Source organism: Biomphalaria glabrata, chromosome 14 (genome assembly GCF_947242115.1).
Source record: "Biomphalaria glabrata chromosome 14, xgBioGlab47.1, whole genome shotgun sequence".
Classification (NCBI taxonomy): Eukaryota; Metazoa; Mollusca; class Gastropoda; family Planorbidae; genus Biomphalaria; species Biomphalaria glabrata.
Window position 1 is genome coordinate 24,343,889 of NC_074724.1, and position 20,740 is coordinate 24,364,628.

Below are 20,740 nucleotides of genomic sequence, written 5' to 3' on the forward strand. Positions count from 1 at the left end.
GTTCTCGATATTTGACTACGAAGGGAAACTGCATTGTCATATTTAGACAAAGTTAAAGAAAATTCGATGCGCAACTTGCAAGTTTGTTTGTGTTCACTTTGAGTGTGATCCTGAAAGGAACTGTAGTCCCGTCGCCGTCCCTTTGCATTGATTGTATGATACATCGAAGACATTAGGAACATTGATTTGAAAATGGGGCATTTGTTACTAAGGTGTTTGTATTGCATAGGATTTAATATAATCACTTGGCGCTTCTTCTAGATCAGCTTCTGAATTTAGATTTAGACTTAGCTTTCTAGAAGATCTATAGATCTAGATCGAGCTCTAGAGTGGATACATATTGATATTCAATATTGATATGACATTATCTACTCTCCAGACTAGGCAGAAAGGTCTAGTCTAGACTTTGTACTAACTAAATCTAGGTCTTTTTTTATATACAAACTATTCTAGATGTAGATCTAGATTGAAAATTTAATATAATCAATATGTATTCTAGATCTATATTCTAATCTATTTAAATAATAGGTATTCTAGATTCAAGATATAGTCATTATAGCATCTAGATTAGATATAGTATCAGTATAATTATATTGAACTAGATCTAAATAAAATTTGTCAAAATGTTTTCATTGCCCTTTTGTGGATTCCTATTATTATTATACATATTGATGTTGTTTGGTATGTTATTTAATTAATTTATCTGTTTTTAAATGTGGAAAGCCTTGCTTCCTATTGAATGCTATTAATCTTTTAGTCATTACGTCTTTATATCTCTGAATATGTTTATTCCAAAATAAAAATTGATACATCCATAATAATCTAGTTATGACTCTTGATAGTCCATGGTTCAATAGTTTATTTTCAAATGTTTTTTTTATTTGTATTCAGAGGCAAATGGAAAGAAGCCACAGCTGTTACAAGCAGTATTGGCACATCGGTCTAACACACTGGGAACCTAACCTGCAATAAGATCTAGGACTTTGTACATTTCTGTCATTGGGCTAACTGGTCAGCCTTAGGTAGGTAATCATTCTTCTTAAATTAAGTCACTAATTCTTTGTGGTGCTATTCAAGTTGGCCAAGTCCTCGTGGCTTGTAAGGTGTTTAAGTGAGACAGATATATATATCTAGTTCGTCCATCGTGGTTCGATGATGACCACTTTGTCATCCAGAGTGTTGAGGGCTTTGCACTGGGGTTCTATGCCTCCTCATGAGGCTGGTGAGACCTATGTGAGCCCGGAATGTTCGGCTGCACACTGGGCAGGTTATACCAGCTGGAGCTAGTGTCGTGAGCCTTGCTTTTCTTCTCTGGCGTTTCTCGTCTGCCAGTCTCACCATGGTTATGAAGTGAGACATATCTAACAGGTTGCGTACAGTCTCACCATGGTTATGAAGTGAGACATATCTAACAGGTTGCGTACAGTCTCACCATGGTTCTGAAGTGAGACATATCTAACAGGTTGCGTACAGTCAAAGGGTGAAGAGCCAATACTACCTTGTTTTCCCCTATGTTAGGGCTGATAAGTAAAAGTTTGGGTGGGCGATGGGACGTCCTTGATTTCCGGTTCTACTTAGAGGCTAACCCATGCCTTCTGTTCGTCCAGCAAGGGCTCTAACCGAGACCATCCTGTGTCTGTGACGTGGCAACGAGCTATTGGTCTAATCTGCCCACGTTGCAGGTCAGTGACCTGTGACGTGGCAACGAGCCATTGGTCTAAGCTGCCCACAGGTTGTGACGTTGCAGGTCAGTGTTCAGGCCTTCTCTAATGATTGGTCTCGGTCTAACACTCATCATTTCTCACTTACTTCTTTCTGTGTTTGCGACGAAAACTTGAAAGTCTAGACAACGTCACGTGATGAAATATTGTCTCTGAGAGAATACTCTTTTACTAAGTATCTAGGAATTTTACACAAGAAAATGGGTTTTTATTTGTAGAGATGTCAATAAAGTGAGTAGACACTACAAATGTCAATTATTTGAGTAGACAAACATTGACTTTAGTTTCTCTTACGTATTAATTTTACATTAACATTTCAGTGGAATGGCTTTGTTCTTTGGTATGTTTGTTTTGTTTGTGTTTGTTTGTTTGCTGTTGTTTGTTCGTTCTGTTTTGATTTGTTTGTCTAGTGTCGTTAGTTTCTTGTTTTATTTGTTTCATGTTTGTTTTTCTTTTCTTTGCTAGTCATGTTTGCTGTTGTTTCTTTTTTTTTTCGTGTTTGTTTGTCGTTGTTGTTTTGTTTTTGTTTGTTTGTTTGACGTTGTTTGTTTTGGTTTCTTTGCGTGCTATATTTCTTTTTGTTTGGTTGTTGTTGTTGTTTGTTTGTTTTTTGATGTTTTTGTCATGTTTGTTTTCGTTTTGTTTTGTTTTGGTTGTGTTGTTTGTTTTGGCCAGGTTTGTTTGTTGTTATTGTTGACATAATTACTAAAACAGTTTTTATCATGTTGTTTTTTTCCAGACGTTGATCACCAAATATGGCGAGGTTTGATTACGTTCTAGCTGTCACCATGGCTATCTCCTTAGTAAGTACATTCGAGTGTTAGGCGCCTCTGCCCTGTGTCTTGTGTCTTCTATGAAACAAATAACCTTTTGTGCCCAAGTCCTAATCATAATAAGATAGATAGATAGATAGATAGATAGATAGATAGATAGATAGATAGATAGATAGATAGATAGATAGATAGATAGATAGATAGATAGATAGATAGATAGATAGATAGATAGATAGATAGATAGATAGATAGATAGATAGATAGATAGATAGATAGATAGATAGATAGATAGATAGATAGATAGATAGATAGATAGATAGATAGATAGATAGATAGATAGATAGATAGATAGATAGATATTGATTGATTGATTTATAGGTCGGTAGGTGGAGATTGATTGATTGATTGATTGATCATTTTTCAGATCTGGGGCATAGTGTTCCTAGCCATGGGCACCGTCATTAAGTTTAACTTCGGCAAACTAGTAAGCGCTCAGCTTGAAGAGCTGGATACTCTGGACCTGGAGAGCTGCAAAAGTGCCACGGGGCAGAGCATTTGTCCAGTCACCAAGAAAGTACCCGAGGATATTGATCTAGGAGACTGGTCAGTAGCACTTTGTACGTGCTGTCCAGTTTGTTTGTTTTGGGTTTTTTTAGAATGGGTTTTAGAATTGGAAAACACCTTTCTGTTTCCCCCCCCCCCCGAGTATTCCTCGTCTGATTGTTATCATTAGATATTTTACTCCGAAGCTTGAAGTTAGATCCTTAGATCCTTTCTAAAAGTCCAAGGCCTGCTATTGCTTTATTTTTTTAAAAGATAGTCCAGTTCATTGATTGATTTAATTCTTATTATTAACTAGCCGGCCTTAGTTAACTGATCTAGTGGATCGGATTTAGAGCTTTGTCAAACTTGGCGAATGTTCCCTTCACATTTTTTTTAAATTTTGCCACGAAAATAAAAGTAGAGCATGAAAATGGGTTTACCCGTTTAGCCGACAGATTCCTATCAAATATAAATCACTGCGAAATGTGTTTACCCGTTTTGTTACAACAAGTAGTTTCCTTCTTTAATAAAGATAAATGAAGTTGTTGTTTTATTTACCCCCCCCCCCCCCCGAATTGGGAGAGACATTAAATATACGCTACGGTCTCCGCCCTTATCCAAGGAACATTTAAGCCAAGTTTTATCAAGACTCTGGTCAAACGGTTTTCATTCCTATGGGGAAATAAATACATTCCCTTTACATTATTATATATATATATATATATATATATATATATATATAAATCAGATAGAAAGTCCGGTCCAAGAGCCAGTATTATTTCTATTAGAAATGGATAGTCCAGTCAGAAGCTTGATACATTCAATTGTGTGTTGGCATTAGAAATTACGGTCCAAGACCCGATATTGTTTCCATTTGAATAAATAGTTCAGTCAGAAGTTCGATACCCAATAGATCATCCGCTCAATGTCTTGACAATATTTCTATTTGTCGACTTCTCATTATTTTACCAGCATGATAACAGAGAGTGTGGCATTTTGCAGATTTTGTCTCATGACTTTTAAGATAGTTGGCGATTTTAAGTATAAGAAGTGTTTTAACAAAATAGTAGAACCTAAAAAAAAACACTGAATTGTAGTTTATGCATGGGTCTCTTAGTATAAACATGTTCCAGCCACGCCCCAGAAGCATATCAGGGAAATAAAACTTTTAAAACTAACAGACCGTGTTTCGCTTGCGTGAAAGTACAATGTTGATGTTTGCACTACGCCAGGGTTCATCTGATAGGAACCTTTGTCATTCTGTCCGGGGTTCTTGTCACCGTCTTCTCGGCCATCGGCTTTGTGGCAGCTCTGAAACACAGCACACCGTTGATTGTCTTGGTAAGTACTGACGTATTCTCGCTGAACCTTTAAGTCACTGGTTCGAATCCAGGGGTTACTTTACAGAAAGAACAGTTCTAATGCCTATATCCACCAAGCAAAATATAAAAAATCCTTCCATAGAAAAAAAATAGCATGTCTAAAGGGAAAGAACTCCGCCCTTAAAACTAAATCTATCAATAGTGTACACGTTTTTTTCCTTATATTATATCAAACAAAAGAATTAATTACTTATAAATTAATTGACTAATTGGGTATTCTTAAAATTGATTTCTGTTTTGTTAGCTACAATAAAAATAATTGTTCAAGAATGTTGTGGGAGAAATAGCGTCAACAATTATTTAAGGGGAGTTAAACAAATAAATTAAGCCATAACTGTGAACACTGAACGATTAGTTTCCCTTGACGGTTTCAAACGAAATCATTAATTACCAGTAATTAATAGACTAATTGGTTACTTTTTTTAAATTGATCCATGTCTTGTCAATGTCAAAAATGTTTGTTTGTAAAATGTTTTACATGTTTCGGATGTTCCTTCAGAGTTGAAGATAATTACTTCCTAGTCCAAACCTCCCGCAGGACGACGGGGGATGGGAGCGGGCAGGGTTTGAACCCTGGAACATCGATAAATCTGAACGACAGTCCAGCACGCAAACCGCACGACCAGGCAGCCATCCAATAAATAATTATGTGAAATTTTAACTTGATCAGAGTATGGGTGTGGGAGAAATAACGTGTACACACTTTTTACCAGACAGGCCGAGTAAGTTGATATAAGCTTTGTCAAAGGTTGGATTTTAGATGCATTTCCTAGTAAGCAAAGACGAAATAATAAGATATTTCTGCCCAAATAATTCAAAGAATTGTTTTTCAATGTGTGTTGCGACTATTCTTTAGTACCCTGACGTCCTGTTGTAGGTACTAAAGAAGGGGAAATCAATGGCAACAATTCTGAGGGAAAAAAAATATATTCATTAAAATGGTAGCTTCAGCATCAGAATAAACTATTAGAAATAAAGAGTCATTTAAATTATAGTTTTAAAAAAACTAAACGGAAAAAAGTTGAAACAAAATATTTTTAAAAAATTGTTACTTTCAACAGAAATTTTTGTTGATGTTTTCAGTTTATCGTGATCTGTCTGGGAGCTACCAGTGTACAGTTTTACTTGGTACAGGTAGCCACTTCAGAAGAAAATGGAGTAAGTTAACATGTCTCTCTCCCTTCTGTAGAATCAATGGGATCAATCTTTAAGACAATAGAGACACCTGGGGTCAATCTTTAAAAAATAGAGACACCTGGGGTCAATCTTTAAAAAATAGAGACACCTGGGGTCAATGTTAAAAAAATAGAGACATGGGGTCAATCTTTAAAAAATAGAGACATGGGGTCAATGTTAAAAAATAGACACATGGGGTCAATCTTTAAAAAATAGAGACATGGGGTCAATGTTAAAAAAATAGAGACACATTGGATCAATGTTAAAAAAAATATAGACATCTGGGGTCAATGTTAAAAAATAGAGACACCTGGGTTACTGTTAAAATTTAGAAAACTGGACAAAAAAATCCCCCTCCCCGTTAGTGTGCCCAAGGAACGAGTCCATTGCACTGGAGGGGTTGAAAGAAAGCCCCAACATGTCACTGTCCATACACAGTTCCTCAGAGGGGGGGGAGGGGCTTTTTTTTTGGCAGACACCAGTACATCTGATGTGGTATAGAGAAGGAGCATGGGGGGGGGGGTCCTTGGCGTACCAGGTCTTTGGCCTCGCTTTTAATCCGAGAGTCCTGGGATACGAACCATTGGTAATAGGGATGTAATAATTTACATCTGCTTGGATCTTTCTCAGACAGAATTTGTTCAGACAGTCAAATGGAGGCCAAGCTTCCATAGGTCTAGAGTTCCAGGAGTCTTAGACTCCACTCTTAGGACAAGCTTCCATAGGCCTAGAGTTGCTAGAGTCATAGACTCAACTCTTAAGACAAGCTTCCATAGGCCTAGAGTTACTAGAGTCATAGACTCAACTCTTATGACAATTAAAAAAAAGAGGTTACTATTAAAATATATTCAGCACCTGGTCTGAACTGGGGCACAGTTTTAAAATCCAAAAAAGTTGCTGTTTGTTTCGTGTAACATTAAAGAAGAAATCAGTCAATCAGTTATATTGTTTTGTTTAGGCGTTACTCTCTTCCCGTCTACGGACATCGGCTTTCACAGAACATATATATTTTCCCCCGTTTCCAACAGCGTTGTCGTCAGAGGTTCTCACAATTTTTCCCTTATATCCCTCCTAATCTCCTTACTTACTAATCTCCAGCCAGCCCCAACCAAGTAAAATAAAAGTGAAAATAAAAGTATCCTTTCCGACCTTGGGATCTATTGTGGCAGGTGATGTTAAGCTCATCTATTTCTATGGCCGCAGTTAACGAGGGTGTCATAGGGCCAGCACAACTTCTTCAGCGTATGTCATATACCAATTAGAGTTGGCTGGACTCAGAGGCGTCCTAAAAAATCACCATGCTCAAATTCCAGCATTCAATCGGGCTCAAACTCGAGGCCCCTCGGATCGGAAGCCAAGCGCTGTACCACTCAGCCACTACGTCAAACAGCTCAACTATGTCTCCAAACGAAATGATTGAATTCAAAATGTAGAACATTCAAAACTAAATGTATTCTCATTTTTGAAGTTCTTGGGGGGGGTGGGGGGGATGTTGATCCATATTCCAAGCCATATCATTGTACTGCCTGTCTGTACTTGTCTGTACCTGTCTGTACCTGTCTGTACTTGTCTGTACCTGTCTGTACTTGTCTGTACCTGTCTGTACCTGTCTGTACTTGTCTGTACCTGTCTGTACCTGTCTGTACTTGTCTGTACCTGTCTGTACCTGTCTGTACCTGTCTGTACCTGTCTGTACTTGTCTGTACCTGTCTGTACCTGTCTGTACTTGTCTGTACCTGTCTGTACTTGTCTGTACCTGTCTGTACCTGTCTGTACCTGTCTGTACCTGTCTGTACCTGTCTGTACCTGTCTGTACTTGTCTGTACCTGTCTGTACTTGTCTGTACCTGTCTGTACCTGTATGTACCTATTATATATTTGTACGCGTGTACCTTTGAATATACAAACTACATGAACAAAGAAATGAATGGCACCCCATCTCATGTTTTGTTCAAATGCCTTTTTACAGCAAAGTTAGTCAGGTGTGCCTCTATGCAGCATAGGTGGATGTAAATCTATCTTTACAGTGTAGGTAGAAATAAATAAATCTGTGTCTTTACAGCATAGGCGGATGTATATGTCTTTACAGCATAGGTAGATAGGTAGATCTATGTCTTTGCAGCATAAGTAGATGTAAATCTATATGTCTTTTCAGTTCCACAATTCAGCCAAGACTCAACTCAAACACAAACTAAATAATGAATTCACCATTGAAGGCACCAAAAGTACCTTCACACTCGTCTTCAACGCAATACAGATGACGGTAGGATAGTAGGGAACTATTTTATTCAAGCGGAACGCCCTAACTAAAGGGGTGACAATGTTTAGACTCTTAAAGCCTTATCATCTTAGCCAAATTTAAACTCTCTTTATGAGAGGAGGCGTAGATATTCTACTAAAAATAAAACTGTATATTATAATTGAGATAAACGTTTCAAAAATATAGTTTTGAAACAAGATTACAAAGAGAGTTTGTGTTATCACACAATCTCAGAGGCGACCCCCGTCGACCAGGAAAATTCAAGCTTATTTTGATCGTTTAAAATAATAGAATTTTAACAAATTATTTGGCGTTATGTTTCACTTAAAAGCAAACAGGACAATACGTCATCAATAATAAGACTCTTCTAACTCTTCTGGAATAAGGATTTGAAATAGAGCTCCATTGAAAGCAGATCAGATCGCCTAAAAACAGCACGGAAACCTCCCAAATGATCAGTATTACTTACTCAAATAAATCTCGTGTTTAGTGGTAATGATACATTATGCTGTTCGCGTCTAATATACTTCATATTGTGATATTACCGTAAACTTAATAGATAAATCTGCACCCTTAAGAGACCAGAAGCTAAGATATTGCTTTAATAATTTATAGATGTACATGGTGTTCAAATTATGAAGACATAAATACATTTATATCTAGATATAGACCTGTCATCTATTTAGTCTAAATTACATTGCTGTCCAGTGTAGAGTATGGATGTCAAAGCTGCTCGTTACGCGTATAGTTTTTTTTTTTTTTTTACAACTAAAACGAGGTGCCTATTGAAATTCTTTTACTTTAAACAATATTTAAATCAGTATATCATTCGATGAGTTAGTTCGTAAATGGAAAATATATTCTAAATTGAGCCATTGATACTTTTACCATTGTGACCTTAGATGCATTTTGTTTTGTACAAGTGCGCGAATCTATGAATGAAGCTTGAGTTATTAATGAAGAAGTCTGTGACCGTTTAAAAAAAACTTACCTCCCCTGAATTTCTTCATTTAAAAGTAGTGTATTTTTTTGAAAAATCATGCTTGCTTATAGGCACTTGGCTATAGCACTTGTATACCATTGCTGACGCCTTGTAAGTAAATGAATACTAAAAAGCAACATAAGGGCTTCTTCCGTGGGATTTGACTCAATTCGCTCTGTAAGCCCGTGTGTCCCTCCCCCCCCCCCTTTTTCCAAACAAAAAAATAATTTTGCTCAGTCTCAGTCATTTTGGTTTTACTTCTCTCTCTTGTAGCTGGGATGCTGCGGTATCAACGGCGTAAGAGATTTCAACAATTTAACCTTCGTTGAGAAGTTTCCAGACTCAAAGCAGACCATCAGCACCAAGTCATTTGCAGTAAGTAGTGCAGCGGTAGGAGACATTGGGTGTGTGGATTTGGAAGCATTCGCGCAACAAGTAGTGCAGCGGTAGGAGACACAAGGGTGTAGGGTTTCACTGGTATGAAATGTCCTCAAAGTATTAATATAACACAAAAAGATATTCCACTATAGTTGTAAAACGTTTTAAAATGCTCCTTAAAGTTTAAAATATTCAAAGCAAATAAAGTTTAAAAAATGTAGAGTGCCTGCTAGTCAACATCAAATCTAATTCTGACTCTGGCGTTGGATGCTAAATACAGAATACAAATTAAAAAAAAAACACTCATAAAGAATTGCATAATCATATTTATTAAAATCATAACATTATAAAGTCAAACTGAATGCCAAGGTAGAATACACATTAGAATTCAATTTCAAAACCTCATGCACAATAATTATATTGGAAACTGCCGGGACATTCAGCCCACTACATAGTCTGTCTATTTCTCCCTCTAAAAATTTTAAACTATAGACTATTTTAGACTATAAAAAAAGTTCGATCTTTATATGTGCTTTTATAGCTCAGTAACTAACGCGTCGGAATTCCATGATGGAAGCTCGAGAACCCGAGTTCGAATTCAGACTTGAGAAACCTTTTTTTTTTACATTGATTTTGAACAAGTAGCATGGACACCTCAGATACCCCTCCATCCTCTCCCCAATTCTGGTCCACAAAAGTGATTGGACCACAGCGCACTGCGCTTGCTATAAGCATGAAAGTTGCACTAAACAAAAACAATGAATAAAAATAGTTCCAATTTCACAAATGTATTTTTGTTAGACTAGATTAGATCAATTAAAAAGTTCATTACATGGTTGATTCAAAATAATTGATGCTACTTCAACGCAATATAAGCTTTGTTTATTTTTTTCAAAGTATTGTTTCTATTTGAATTGTATTTGCAGGTTCCACCGTCTTGTTGTCGAAAGAACCGCTACTTCTGCACATCTTGCACTGATGCCAACTACATAGCACTCACACGCTGTGCCCAGATGGGAGCCTCTGGCACAGGCACGTCTGCAGTGAGCTCCAAGGTAACTCAATCATTCAATGTATTCTTTTATTTGGCGGTGTTGCTTGGAACTGTACACGAGTGAGAGGTTCACAATCAAACGACGGGAAATTGGAGATGTACTTCTTCTTCTTCTTCTTCTTCTTCTTGAAACTGTCAGGTCGAGCTGAGCCTTCGGCTCTTGGAACTCTAGGCCAGCAAAAGTGAACAAGAGCTCTCTCTCACCGGCCTGAATGAGTACAGTGTACACTGTTCTGTCTGGCGGGTGGGTCAGACTCACGGCAAGAGGCGCGTACACTAAGACCCCCGCCATTTTCCTTTTCTATACCAGGCTAACCATTCGGGACACGCCACTTATGTAACGGCCCCTTGAGGAACAGCGCCTGGATTGTTGTGGGAGGTTGTGAGAGCTTTTTTACAACTCAGCGCAATGCAGTAAGGATGCTCTCGCACCCCCTTAGGCACCCCAACGGGAGTCTTGTTTTGCTACCCTTTAGCCTAATCGTTTCCTCCTACGATCGTTTCCACGCGGACGCCACTATGAGACAGGGTAGCATGCCCAGGGAAGATGTACACATATTTTTAGGCAGTGCCGTAGATAGAGACCTGGGAAAGGGGCTCCATTTGTTTTTCTCTCTCATCTCATCTGTCCCTTGACTTTCGTCGTAGGGGGTGCTGCGACAGTTTGCGTCACCACATCCTACCACTTTTACCGGTCAGCAGTTGTTCTTAGCGGGATATCAAGAGAGAGGCCGGTCCATTCTTTTACGTTATCCAGCCAGACTTTATTTGGTGGACCCTTTCTTAGTGCTCCAGCCACTGTACCTTGAAGTCATGTATGTACATTAATGATACTGATCGGAATGGCTGGTCGTGGGGTAAGCGCTCTGGAATGTCGTCTCGGTGGTTGCTGGTTCGAAGCCTGCCACCACCCATCCCCTTCCGTGCTGTGGGAGGGGCTAGGTTGAAATAATCTTCAATTCTGACAAAACATCCGCAACATAAAACACAACACTACCTCTGCGCATGTCTAAATTAAATGCCTATTAAACATATTAAAATTATAGTACTCTCCATAATAATAATAGGCCCAATGAATTAACATTTAAATGCTAAAATTAACAAGCATATAAGTTGTATAGAGAAATATATTTTAAATGTGCCCTCCAGTCACTAGCGGATCCAGAACTTTGGACTGGGGGGGGGGGCGATTTTTTTCCAAACCCTAACCCTAACGTCCAGTAAACCCTAAGCCTACGCATAAACGTGCGTACAGCACACATACACACACACACACACACACACATATATATATATATATATGAGAATAAAAAAAGCAGCATTTCTCAACCTTCGGCGAAAAACAAAACAATTGGGGCAGCACTTTAAGGTCCTCTTGTGGAGTTCGGGGCGAAGCCCCGACGCCAAAAGCGTTTTCTTGCTTTTTTCACTACAAAAACGTATTCTCCTGACATCTACAGCTCATTATTCATCAACGGAGTTCGGGGCCAAGCCCCGACGCCAAAAGCGTTTTTTTTGCATTATTCACTGCAGAAACGCATTCTCCTGACAAGTACAGCTCATAATTCATCAATGAAGTTCGGGGCGAAGCCCCGACGCCATAAGCGTTTTCTTGCATTCTTCATTGCAGAAACGCATTCTCCTGACAAGTACAGCTCATTATTCATCAATGGAGTTCGCGGCGAAGCCCCGACGCCAAAAGCGTTTTCTTGCATTCTTCACTGCAGAAATGCATTCTCCTGACATCTACAACTCATTATTCATAAATGGAGTTCGGGGCGAAGCCCTAACGCCAAAAGCGTTTTCTTGCATTCTTCATTGCAGAAACGCATTCTCCTGACATCTACAAATCATTAGTCATAAATGGAGTTCGTGGCGAAGCCCCGACGCCAAAAGCGTTTTCTTGCATTCTTCACTGCAGAAAAACATTCTCCTGACCTAAAGCTCATTATTCATACTATTAAGAAAGGACCTTTTGAATAATGTTGTACTTTAAAAATATTCTAATTTGAATTTATAGACCCATAATACATTGCAAATAAAACCGATTTGTTCCTTGAAAAGATAGGATACCCCACGTATTTAGATTTTTGCTTTGAGGATCTCCGCCGAAAAAAAAACTTATTCGATAAATAGTATTCAAGAAAACTGTAGTATGAATTGTGAGTTATAGTTCCAAAATTTTTAGCTAGAAAAATAACAGATTGAGTAAAGGTTGGGAAAAGGCGACTATAAAAATATTATTTGAGTTTAGAACTCATCTCAATCATGACTCTTATACTGAAAAATTTCGTTTGAATTCTAACTTTTCCAATGCAAAGTCTTTCTTAAAATAATTATGATAAATTCATGTGAATGGGAATGGCGGTAGAGTGAAAACGATTAATCCTCGCTCCTTTAATCATTTCTGCTAAAGATTGCATTTGGCATTAAAGAATAGGTATGGGGCGACTCGATATAAGAATTTAATTTATAGTATATATAAATTATATTAATGACAGATTTTTTTTAAATGTGTAATTTCTTAACTATAATACAAAAAGAAAAAGTATTGATTTGTTCGATGGGGGAAATACGATTGCGTGTATCGCCCCTCCCACCTGGTACAACCCTTTTTCATTTAAATTTACTAATGATACAATTTGAGATTAGAGTGTGGTACGACATAATATACAATGGGTCACATATCAATACGTAGTTTATATTATATAGATATTCAACTAATTTTATTCACAAACTATGATTCTCCACAAAAATAGGACCGCCCCCCCAGCACTCAAAGGGCTAGAGTGGGGAGGGCAGTACATGCAATCGCCCCCCCCTCACCCCACCGAATCGGCCAAAATACCAGAAAGGGAGCGACATAATATAAAATTTATATATTAATTCAAGTTCAACTAATTTTGTTCACAAACTATGATTTCTCCATAAAAACGGACCGCCCTCCCCCCACTCAAAGGGTTTAGGTGGGAAGGGCAGTAGAGGTATTCGTCCCCCTTCCCCCCCCCCCCCAATCGGCAAACAGGGAACGACATAATAAAAAGATCGGTTAAAATATCAAATAAATTTGACCGCCCCCCCCCCACTCGAAAGTGTAAGGGGGGGGGGCGGGATTGATACCATCGCCCCCTCCCGACCCCACCAAATCAGCCAACATACTAGAGGGGGGGGGCGAAATAATTTAAAAATAGGTTGAAATATAAATAATTAATATATATTTTTAACATAATTAATAAATTCGTATACAAATCGTGTTAATTTTATACTAAAGTTCGTCCGCCCCCCCCCCTTCGTGGGGGGGGGGGGGTCGGCCGAGTGGGGGGGGGGGGCGATCGCCCCTACCGCCCCCCCCCCCTGGATCCGCCAGTGCCTCCAGTACCTGGTCGTGACAAGCGATAGTATTACTTTCTCATAACATCTGTGGCTAGGCGGTAAAACGCTTGGCTTCAGAACCGGTGGTCCCGGGTTCGAATCCTAGTGAAGACTTGAGTTTTTAATTTCGGGATTTATGGGCTCTTCTGAGTCCACCCAGCTCTAATAGGTACCTGACATTAGTTGGGGAAAAGTCAAGACGGTTGGGCGTTGTGCTGGCCACATGACACCTCTGTTAACCGTAGGCCACAGAAACAATTTCCCTTTACATCATTTATATGCCACAAGGTCTGAACGGGGAACTTTACCTTTTTTTTCTTTATAATGACTTTTGATTTGTTAGTTAGAAAAACACAGCTAAGCTACACAGCTACAGCTATTTAGTTTCAGCTTTACAGCTAGTCACGTTGCATATTGGTGTTAATCTGGACACTGAATGAGGTAACTTCAGGCGGACAAAAGGCGCCCTTGTCGCATTATACCACTTCTTAGTCGCATAGTTCAAAGCTCATATCAACTCACTCTGTCTGTCTGGTAAAAAGTTATTTCTCTTACACCCATTCTCGGATCAAGCTGAATCTTCGCACAATAATTCATTGACATAGACAAGACATGAATAAAAAAAGAGTAACCATTAATACAATTACTACAATAATAATACAATTAATATCAACAAGGGAAACTATATCTTCAGTTTTCACAGATATTGCTAAATTGGTTAAACAATTGTTAACGCTATTTCTCCCTCACACATTCTTCGATAAGTTGATACTTTAAACAATTATTTATTGTAACTAACGAAACATGAATCAATAAACAAAATTACTCAATTATTCAATTAATTATAGGTAATTAATTATTTTGTTTGTTACCGAATAAGGGAAATAACGTGTACATTATTATTAGATATAGTTTTAAAGACGGAGTTCTTCCCCTTTAGATTATTTTGTTTAAAGGGAATTTTTTTTTTATATTTTGCTTGTTGTTTTGTTTTTTCTTTGCCAGGGCTGTTACAGAGTCATGTTTGAACAGGTCTCCGATAATTCAGGTCACACGATCATGGGCATACTGCTCTTCATCATAGTATGGGAGGTAGGGCTCACTACACGCCACGTCTAACATGGTCACTCACTGCCAGTCACAGCATGCCTAGGAAAACATATTTCTATGACATGTGACATTAACTACCCTTTCCTGTTCCCATGACAGTTTTATAAATGTATTGACAACGTAAAATATTTGATTATAAAACGACCGATATCCGCAAAAATGTATCTGAAATGATCATCAGACTGAGAATGTTTACAATTAATTATAATACTTCTTGACAATTATTTATTCTTCCTTACCGGAAAGTATTGTCACTGATGCAGATGTCATAATTTGTGTTTTTTTCGGCATTGATTTGCATACCATATGCTGAGGAAGTCTTGTCTATGGGCATCACCAAGGCAGATAATAAGCAGGCCGCTAGTGCAGTGTACTTCTCGAACAAGGGAAAGAAATTGTTATTGACTGAAGTGGCTGAATAAGCTAAATTAATCTCCTTTATAGGTCGTCGTCTGACTCTTAGTGAACACAAACCTGAAAAATAGGTCGAGATTATAGAAACAATAGATAACTATACAATCCTCCATGTTCATAAACTTTCCATTAGCAGAGTGGTTACCGTGTTGGCCTAAGAAGCTCGGTAAGGCTTCAGCCGTTAATTCGAATTCAGATCGTTCCCCTCACCCTTTGTTTATTTTTACAAATGCGATTTTGTTGTTATTCTAGATCTATTAAAAATTTAATGACATGACTGATCCAGACTATTTGATACAAGTAATCTTAATATAAGCTTTGTTGTTATTTTTTTAAAGTAAATAATTTATTTGTTCTTGTTTGGTGTATCCGGCGTACTAGTGGAGTATTGAAAAACTGTTTTTTAACGGTATATGATAATTGTGTGCACCTTTTAGCTAATAATATAATTATCAAATTTCCTAAGCTTGTAGCAGACAATCATTTCAATGTGGAGGAAGACTTTCATTCAATGACTTATTTTAAAACAAATGAGCTAATAGCTAGCGCAGTGTTTCCCAAACTGTGTTCCGCGGAACCCTAGTGGTTCCACGAGGCCTGGCTAAGGTGTTCCACGAACTGGAATAATTAGCTAATAAGCCACCAAGTGAATTAATCTCTCTAAAAAAAAATAAGCAAAGTGTTCCACCAAATACTCAGAACTTTCGGTGTGTTCCACCAAATACTCATAACTCGCGGAGTGTTCCATTAATGGACAAGTTTGGGAATCACTGAGCTAACGAAATTTTTGAAACAAAGATCAACTGCCACGCATTACTTTAGTATTTACTTGGTAAGACTTCAGTTCAATGTAGCGTCCTTGGCATTGTTTCGATTATCGAGAAAATCTCCAATGTGCATTTGGGAAATAAGAAATCTTTTCCTGAAAATCTTTTTTTTAATCATAATGAACTTTAAAATGCCAACTCTGGTTAAAAAAAAAACGAAAATTCTTTGAAAATTCACAAATTCCTAAGACTTTATCTAGAAACATGTCATGAGAAACTTGAAATAAGAAAGTTTAAAGGTTAAATGAATGGGAAATTGTTTTGGGGGGGGGGAAGGAAGGTGGATGCAAGAAAGTTTTGTCCAGTTCTATTCAGTGTATCTCCTACTTCCTGCCACTGTACACTTGCGATGTTTCTATTAAACCATGGTTTGAATCCAACAACCAGATGCTCCAAATCGTCTTCGGCATACTTGTCAAGTTCACGCCTCCAGTTGTGGAGGAGCCCCCGCCACCACCCCCGCCGCCTCCAGAACCTGTCGTCAGCCTACCCAAAATAGTTGAACCGGAGATTGAGGAGGAGAAATTTGTGGCCCACGCCAGGCCTAGCACGTTTGATCACCCGGACGTCAACCGGATTAAATCCACTGAGATTTGGTAGTAAGTATACCATCGTGTCACGCCTGTTTCCCAATTCGTACGTCACAAGATGGCGCTTGCAAATAGCTTTTCGGTTTGTATTAGAGTGCAGACGATTTCAAAAGAAATTCTTTTTGTCATAGCTTTTGAAAGACGTGCACAGTAAAGTTGATTGAGGTTCATAGGTGTCACGTGATCAAGAATAAACACTACGTTTTAAATGTTAACTTGTATATGATGTTTACCACTTAGGCACTAATCTTCAATATGATGTTTACCACTTAGGCACTAATCTTCAATATGATGTTTACCACTTAGGCAATAATCTTCAATATGATGTTTACCACTCAGGCACTAATCTTCAATATGATGTTTACCACTTAGGCAATAATCTTCAAAATGATGTTTACCACTTAGGCACTAATCTTCAATATGATATTTAACACTTTGGGCAATATCCTTCAATATTTTTACCACTTTGAACAATAACCATCAATAATTTGGGCAATAACTTTCAATATGATATTTAACACTTTGGGCAATATCCTTCAGCGCGTTTAACACTTTTGGCAATAACCTTAAATTTGATGTTAAACACTTTGGGTAATAGCCTTCAATACGATGTTTAACCCTTAATGTTTGGGCGGCGACTTTCAATATATTCAATGCTAGGTTTGGACGATAACCATTTGATATAATGTTTCAAATATGAAGTCATCTTGGCAGTTCATCAAGTCAAGGGTATTACTGACATGGACAAAGGAGCCTAACTTTTGTCATGTCTAACAACAGAACTGTTTTTACAAGGCTTATATCAACTCATTATGTCCGGTACAAAATTTAAACACGTTAGTTCTCCCACTTTCCAGTCTCAAATCAAGTTGAAATTTAGCACAATTATTCATTGTCATTGACAAAACATGAATCAAGCCAAAAATTGTACATTTAATTAAGTTAAATATTAGTAATTAATTAATTGTGTTTGATATCGAAACGGGGAATAAATATTACAGCGCTAGAATACATTGCAGTCAATGTGGGACTCTTATCCTCAGATAAGCTTGTTTTTTTTAGTAATTTTTAAATGGTTGCTTCTTTATTATTGCAGTAAGTATCTAGGAGTTGTCCGCCAGTGACGTTTTCGCCATTGGTGTGAATATATTTAACCTTTAACCTGCGTTTTCATAGAACTTAACTAGAAGTTACACAGATCGGTGAATTCGTTTGTCTCTGGGATCAATTGCCAAGGGTCATAACTATGTAGGACAACCTTACGTTGCGCAGAAAGAAAAGGTGGTCAAGGGTTTTAAAACAGAGATGGGTTCCAGAGAAAGAGAAGGGGAGAGAGAGAGAAGAGGGTCATTCCAAGTCTTCCTTCTTAACCTTGTTTAAAGCTCAAAATCCAACGTTGAATTGTTCATTGTTTCCTAATGAAATCTAGAAATCTTTACTTATGACTATCAACAACATATTGAGGTGTGCTTTTAACATTACAGATTCTTTACCATCCTGTACATTTGGGAAGTGGCCAAAACTTGTGTGTCGATTAAGGAGTTGTCCTCACTCTTCTAGGATTGTCATTCCCATACAGCGATTACGTCATCAATCAATGATTGTGTGTTCCATCGTTCAATGATTGTGTGTTCCATCTACCATCTTTCAATGATTGTGCGTACAGTCTGTCATCAGTAGTGTATTAATCCAAAGTGAGCAAACACAATCACTCTGGATCTCTAGAATGTTACAACTTTTTTTTTGCTGGACAATGGATGTCTAGTTTCAAGACTAATGTTTTGTTTTTTTTTAAGTCCAAAGTTTTTCAGAAAACTAGTTCTGTAATTGTAAAACAAAATTACTTTCATACATCAAGAAGTCAATACACTTTGCTTTCAGAAATAATTAGTACATTTATTACGATTAAATTATGGATGGAGAAATTTTGTATAGGAGATGCGGGTCTTGTATGTACATTTTGTACAGATATACTATTGTACAATCTTAGCAATAGTGCATTCCTTTGAATGCGTACAGTAAAGTTATATTTCTATACAACTACCACGTAGGCTTCAACGGGTGTACACGTAGATGTACACATTTTAGACAATTTTTTTTACAAAGAAATCATTCGAAAGGGGGGTGTTTAAATGAGTGTGTGTATGTGTGTGTGCGCCTGTGTGTGAACCCTAATAGGAACGTTTATTTAATGAAGGTATTAATAGCAGATTTTTTATAATTAAACAAACTTAGGAATTAAGTCTTTAATCTATAAATATATACATATATATACATATATAAACATATACCAATATGAACTTATACAAATATGAACAAAGCGAAAGTGAAAATGTCTCAAGAATTACCGGTTAATAAGACCTTTTATTTGGTACGCTGTAGTGTGTTCAACTGGGTCACTAGTTTCTCTTTGAAATAGAAACATTGATAGCAGAAAACGTTATGAAGAGAATACGTCTTTTTGTGAATTTCTATTTTCAAGTCAGAGCTTTTGTTACTGGATAGTTATACGAAAAGAAGAATACATTGTAAGTAATATATTTTAAACTGACTAAAGAGAGCTATGAGAGGCCTTTGTGTGATTTATGTTTAGTTACTATGTTGTTACTATGTAGTTAGCCTGTAGTTGGCGTCTGGTTAATGTGTACTTACTGTGAAGCTAATCAGTTGTTAAGTGTTTAGTTACTATGTTGTAGCTATGGAGATGTTCCTGTGCTGTTACTCTGTTTGTTACTGTGTAGCTATGGAGTTAGTGTGTAGTTACTATGTTGTTACTGTGTAGCTAAGGAGATGTTACTGTGCTGTTACTATGTTTGTTACTGTGTAGCTATGGAGTTGTTAGTGTGCAGTTAGGATGTTACTATGTGGCTAAGGAGTTTTCACTGTGCTGTTACTGTTTAGTTCTAATGCACTGTAGCTCCTTCGAAGCATGATGTAATTAGTATTATAGTTGAACACTAGACACAAGGAAACAATGAGCCCATTAAAAAATGAAGTATCACCTATGTCTTGCTTGTATCTTTTTCAATTAAAGTTTGTTTGTTTGTTTGTTTTTTCAATTAAAGTTTGTTTGTTGGTATGTTTTTCAATTAAAGTTTGTTTGTTGGTATGTTTTTTAATTAAAGTTTATTTGTTGGTATGTTTTTCAATTAAAGTTTGTTTGTTGGTATGTTTTTTAATTAAAGTTTGTTTGTTGGTATGTTTTTTAATTAAAGTTTGTTTGTTCCTTTTCTCACCGCCTGGAACCTGGAATCCTGTTATCGCCTTTGTTTAATAATTCAATGATATATTTAAAAATATGTGTTCATTCTGAAAATGTTTTTTCACAATTATTAAACGTTTTCTCGAATTTCGTATTAACACAACAGCAGACAATCTCATGATTCTCATCAACTTTTCTTCCAACCCAAATGTTGGCCATTCGATGGAACCTACTTGAAACCCACACGTGACATTTTATCAATAGCAACAGACTTCTATTCTGTATAGGATAAAAGAATGGTCTCATAGTGCCCGTCCATGTCAAATGTGTGAACTATATTTTTTTCAATGAGTTTATTCGCAACATAATGTTTGTGCATAGACTGGCCCTCAAGGGTCTGTCCAGAGGTTTGTAAAACACAAACTCCCTTCATTGTGTACTTAATGTTGTTGGTTTATTTTGTTTTTGGTCAAAAAGTTTTTTGCTTCTTACAATTGTTTTATTATTTTGATCTGAATTCCAAAGTAGTGAATAAGAAGATAGCACGGCTGTCTGGTTGTATGTTATGCACTAGGTACTGTTGTCGCTATGAGCGCAGCTTTAAACCCTGCCCTCTACAATGTCCTGCCTTCCAGGTTTGAGGCTAAGATGTAGTCACTTTTATTTCTGAAACAGAACGCCTGACAATGTGAACAAAAGATATCGTTTAAGTTGAGGAAGGAGCACAACTTGTCTCTTACAAGATACTTGTGTGTCAACTTAGCAATGACTAAATAGAATACTGCTAAAAAAAACATTAGCGATGTATACAGAACATTATAATAGAGAGACTTGCAGAAATCATTGCTGGATCAAAGTAAAAACAACGAACTTTTGGGTCAAGAGGCCGTCATTAACTACAAACATTCTGAGTCTTGTGGACCTGTGGGAAGAAGGAGGGGGGGCAAGTGGTATTTG

The 20,740-nt window shown here is 37.4% G+C and overlaps 1 protein-coding gene across 2 annotated transcripts; it reads left to right on the forward strand.

Moving 5' to 3' along the window:
• The first annotated feature begins 63 nt into the window (after positions 1–63).
• On the forward strand, positions 64–19,582 carry LOC106055193 (tetraspanin-18-like). Of its 2 annotated transcripts, none has more exons than XM_056011350.1 (12): positions 64–212; positions 892–1,026; positions 2,461–2,524; positions 2,919–3,097; positions 4,270–4,378; positions 5,503–5,577; positions 7,750–7,857; positions 9,110–9,211; positions 10,141–10,269; positions 14,646–14,732; positions 16,379–16,590; positions 18,066–19,582. In XM_056011350.1, coding segments are annotated over exons 3-12 (1,050 nt in total). In that variant the 5' UTR covers positions 64–212; positions 892–1,026; positions 2,461–2,476; the 3' UTR covers positions 18,067–19,582. The 2 variants fall into 2 exon arrangements, with proteins under 2 accessions (XP_055867325.1, XP_055867324.1); XM_056011349.1 differs by having other exon boundaries at positions 892–1,022.
• Positions 19,583–20,740: the final 1,158 nt, after the last annotated feature.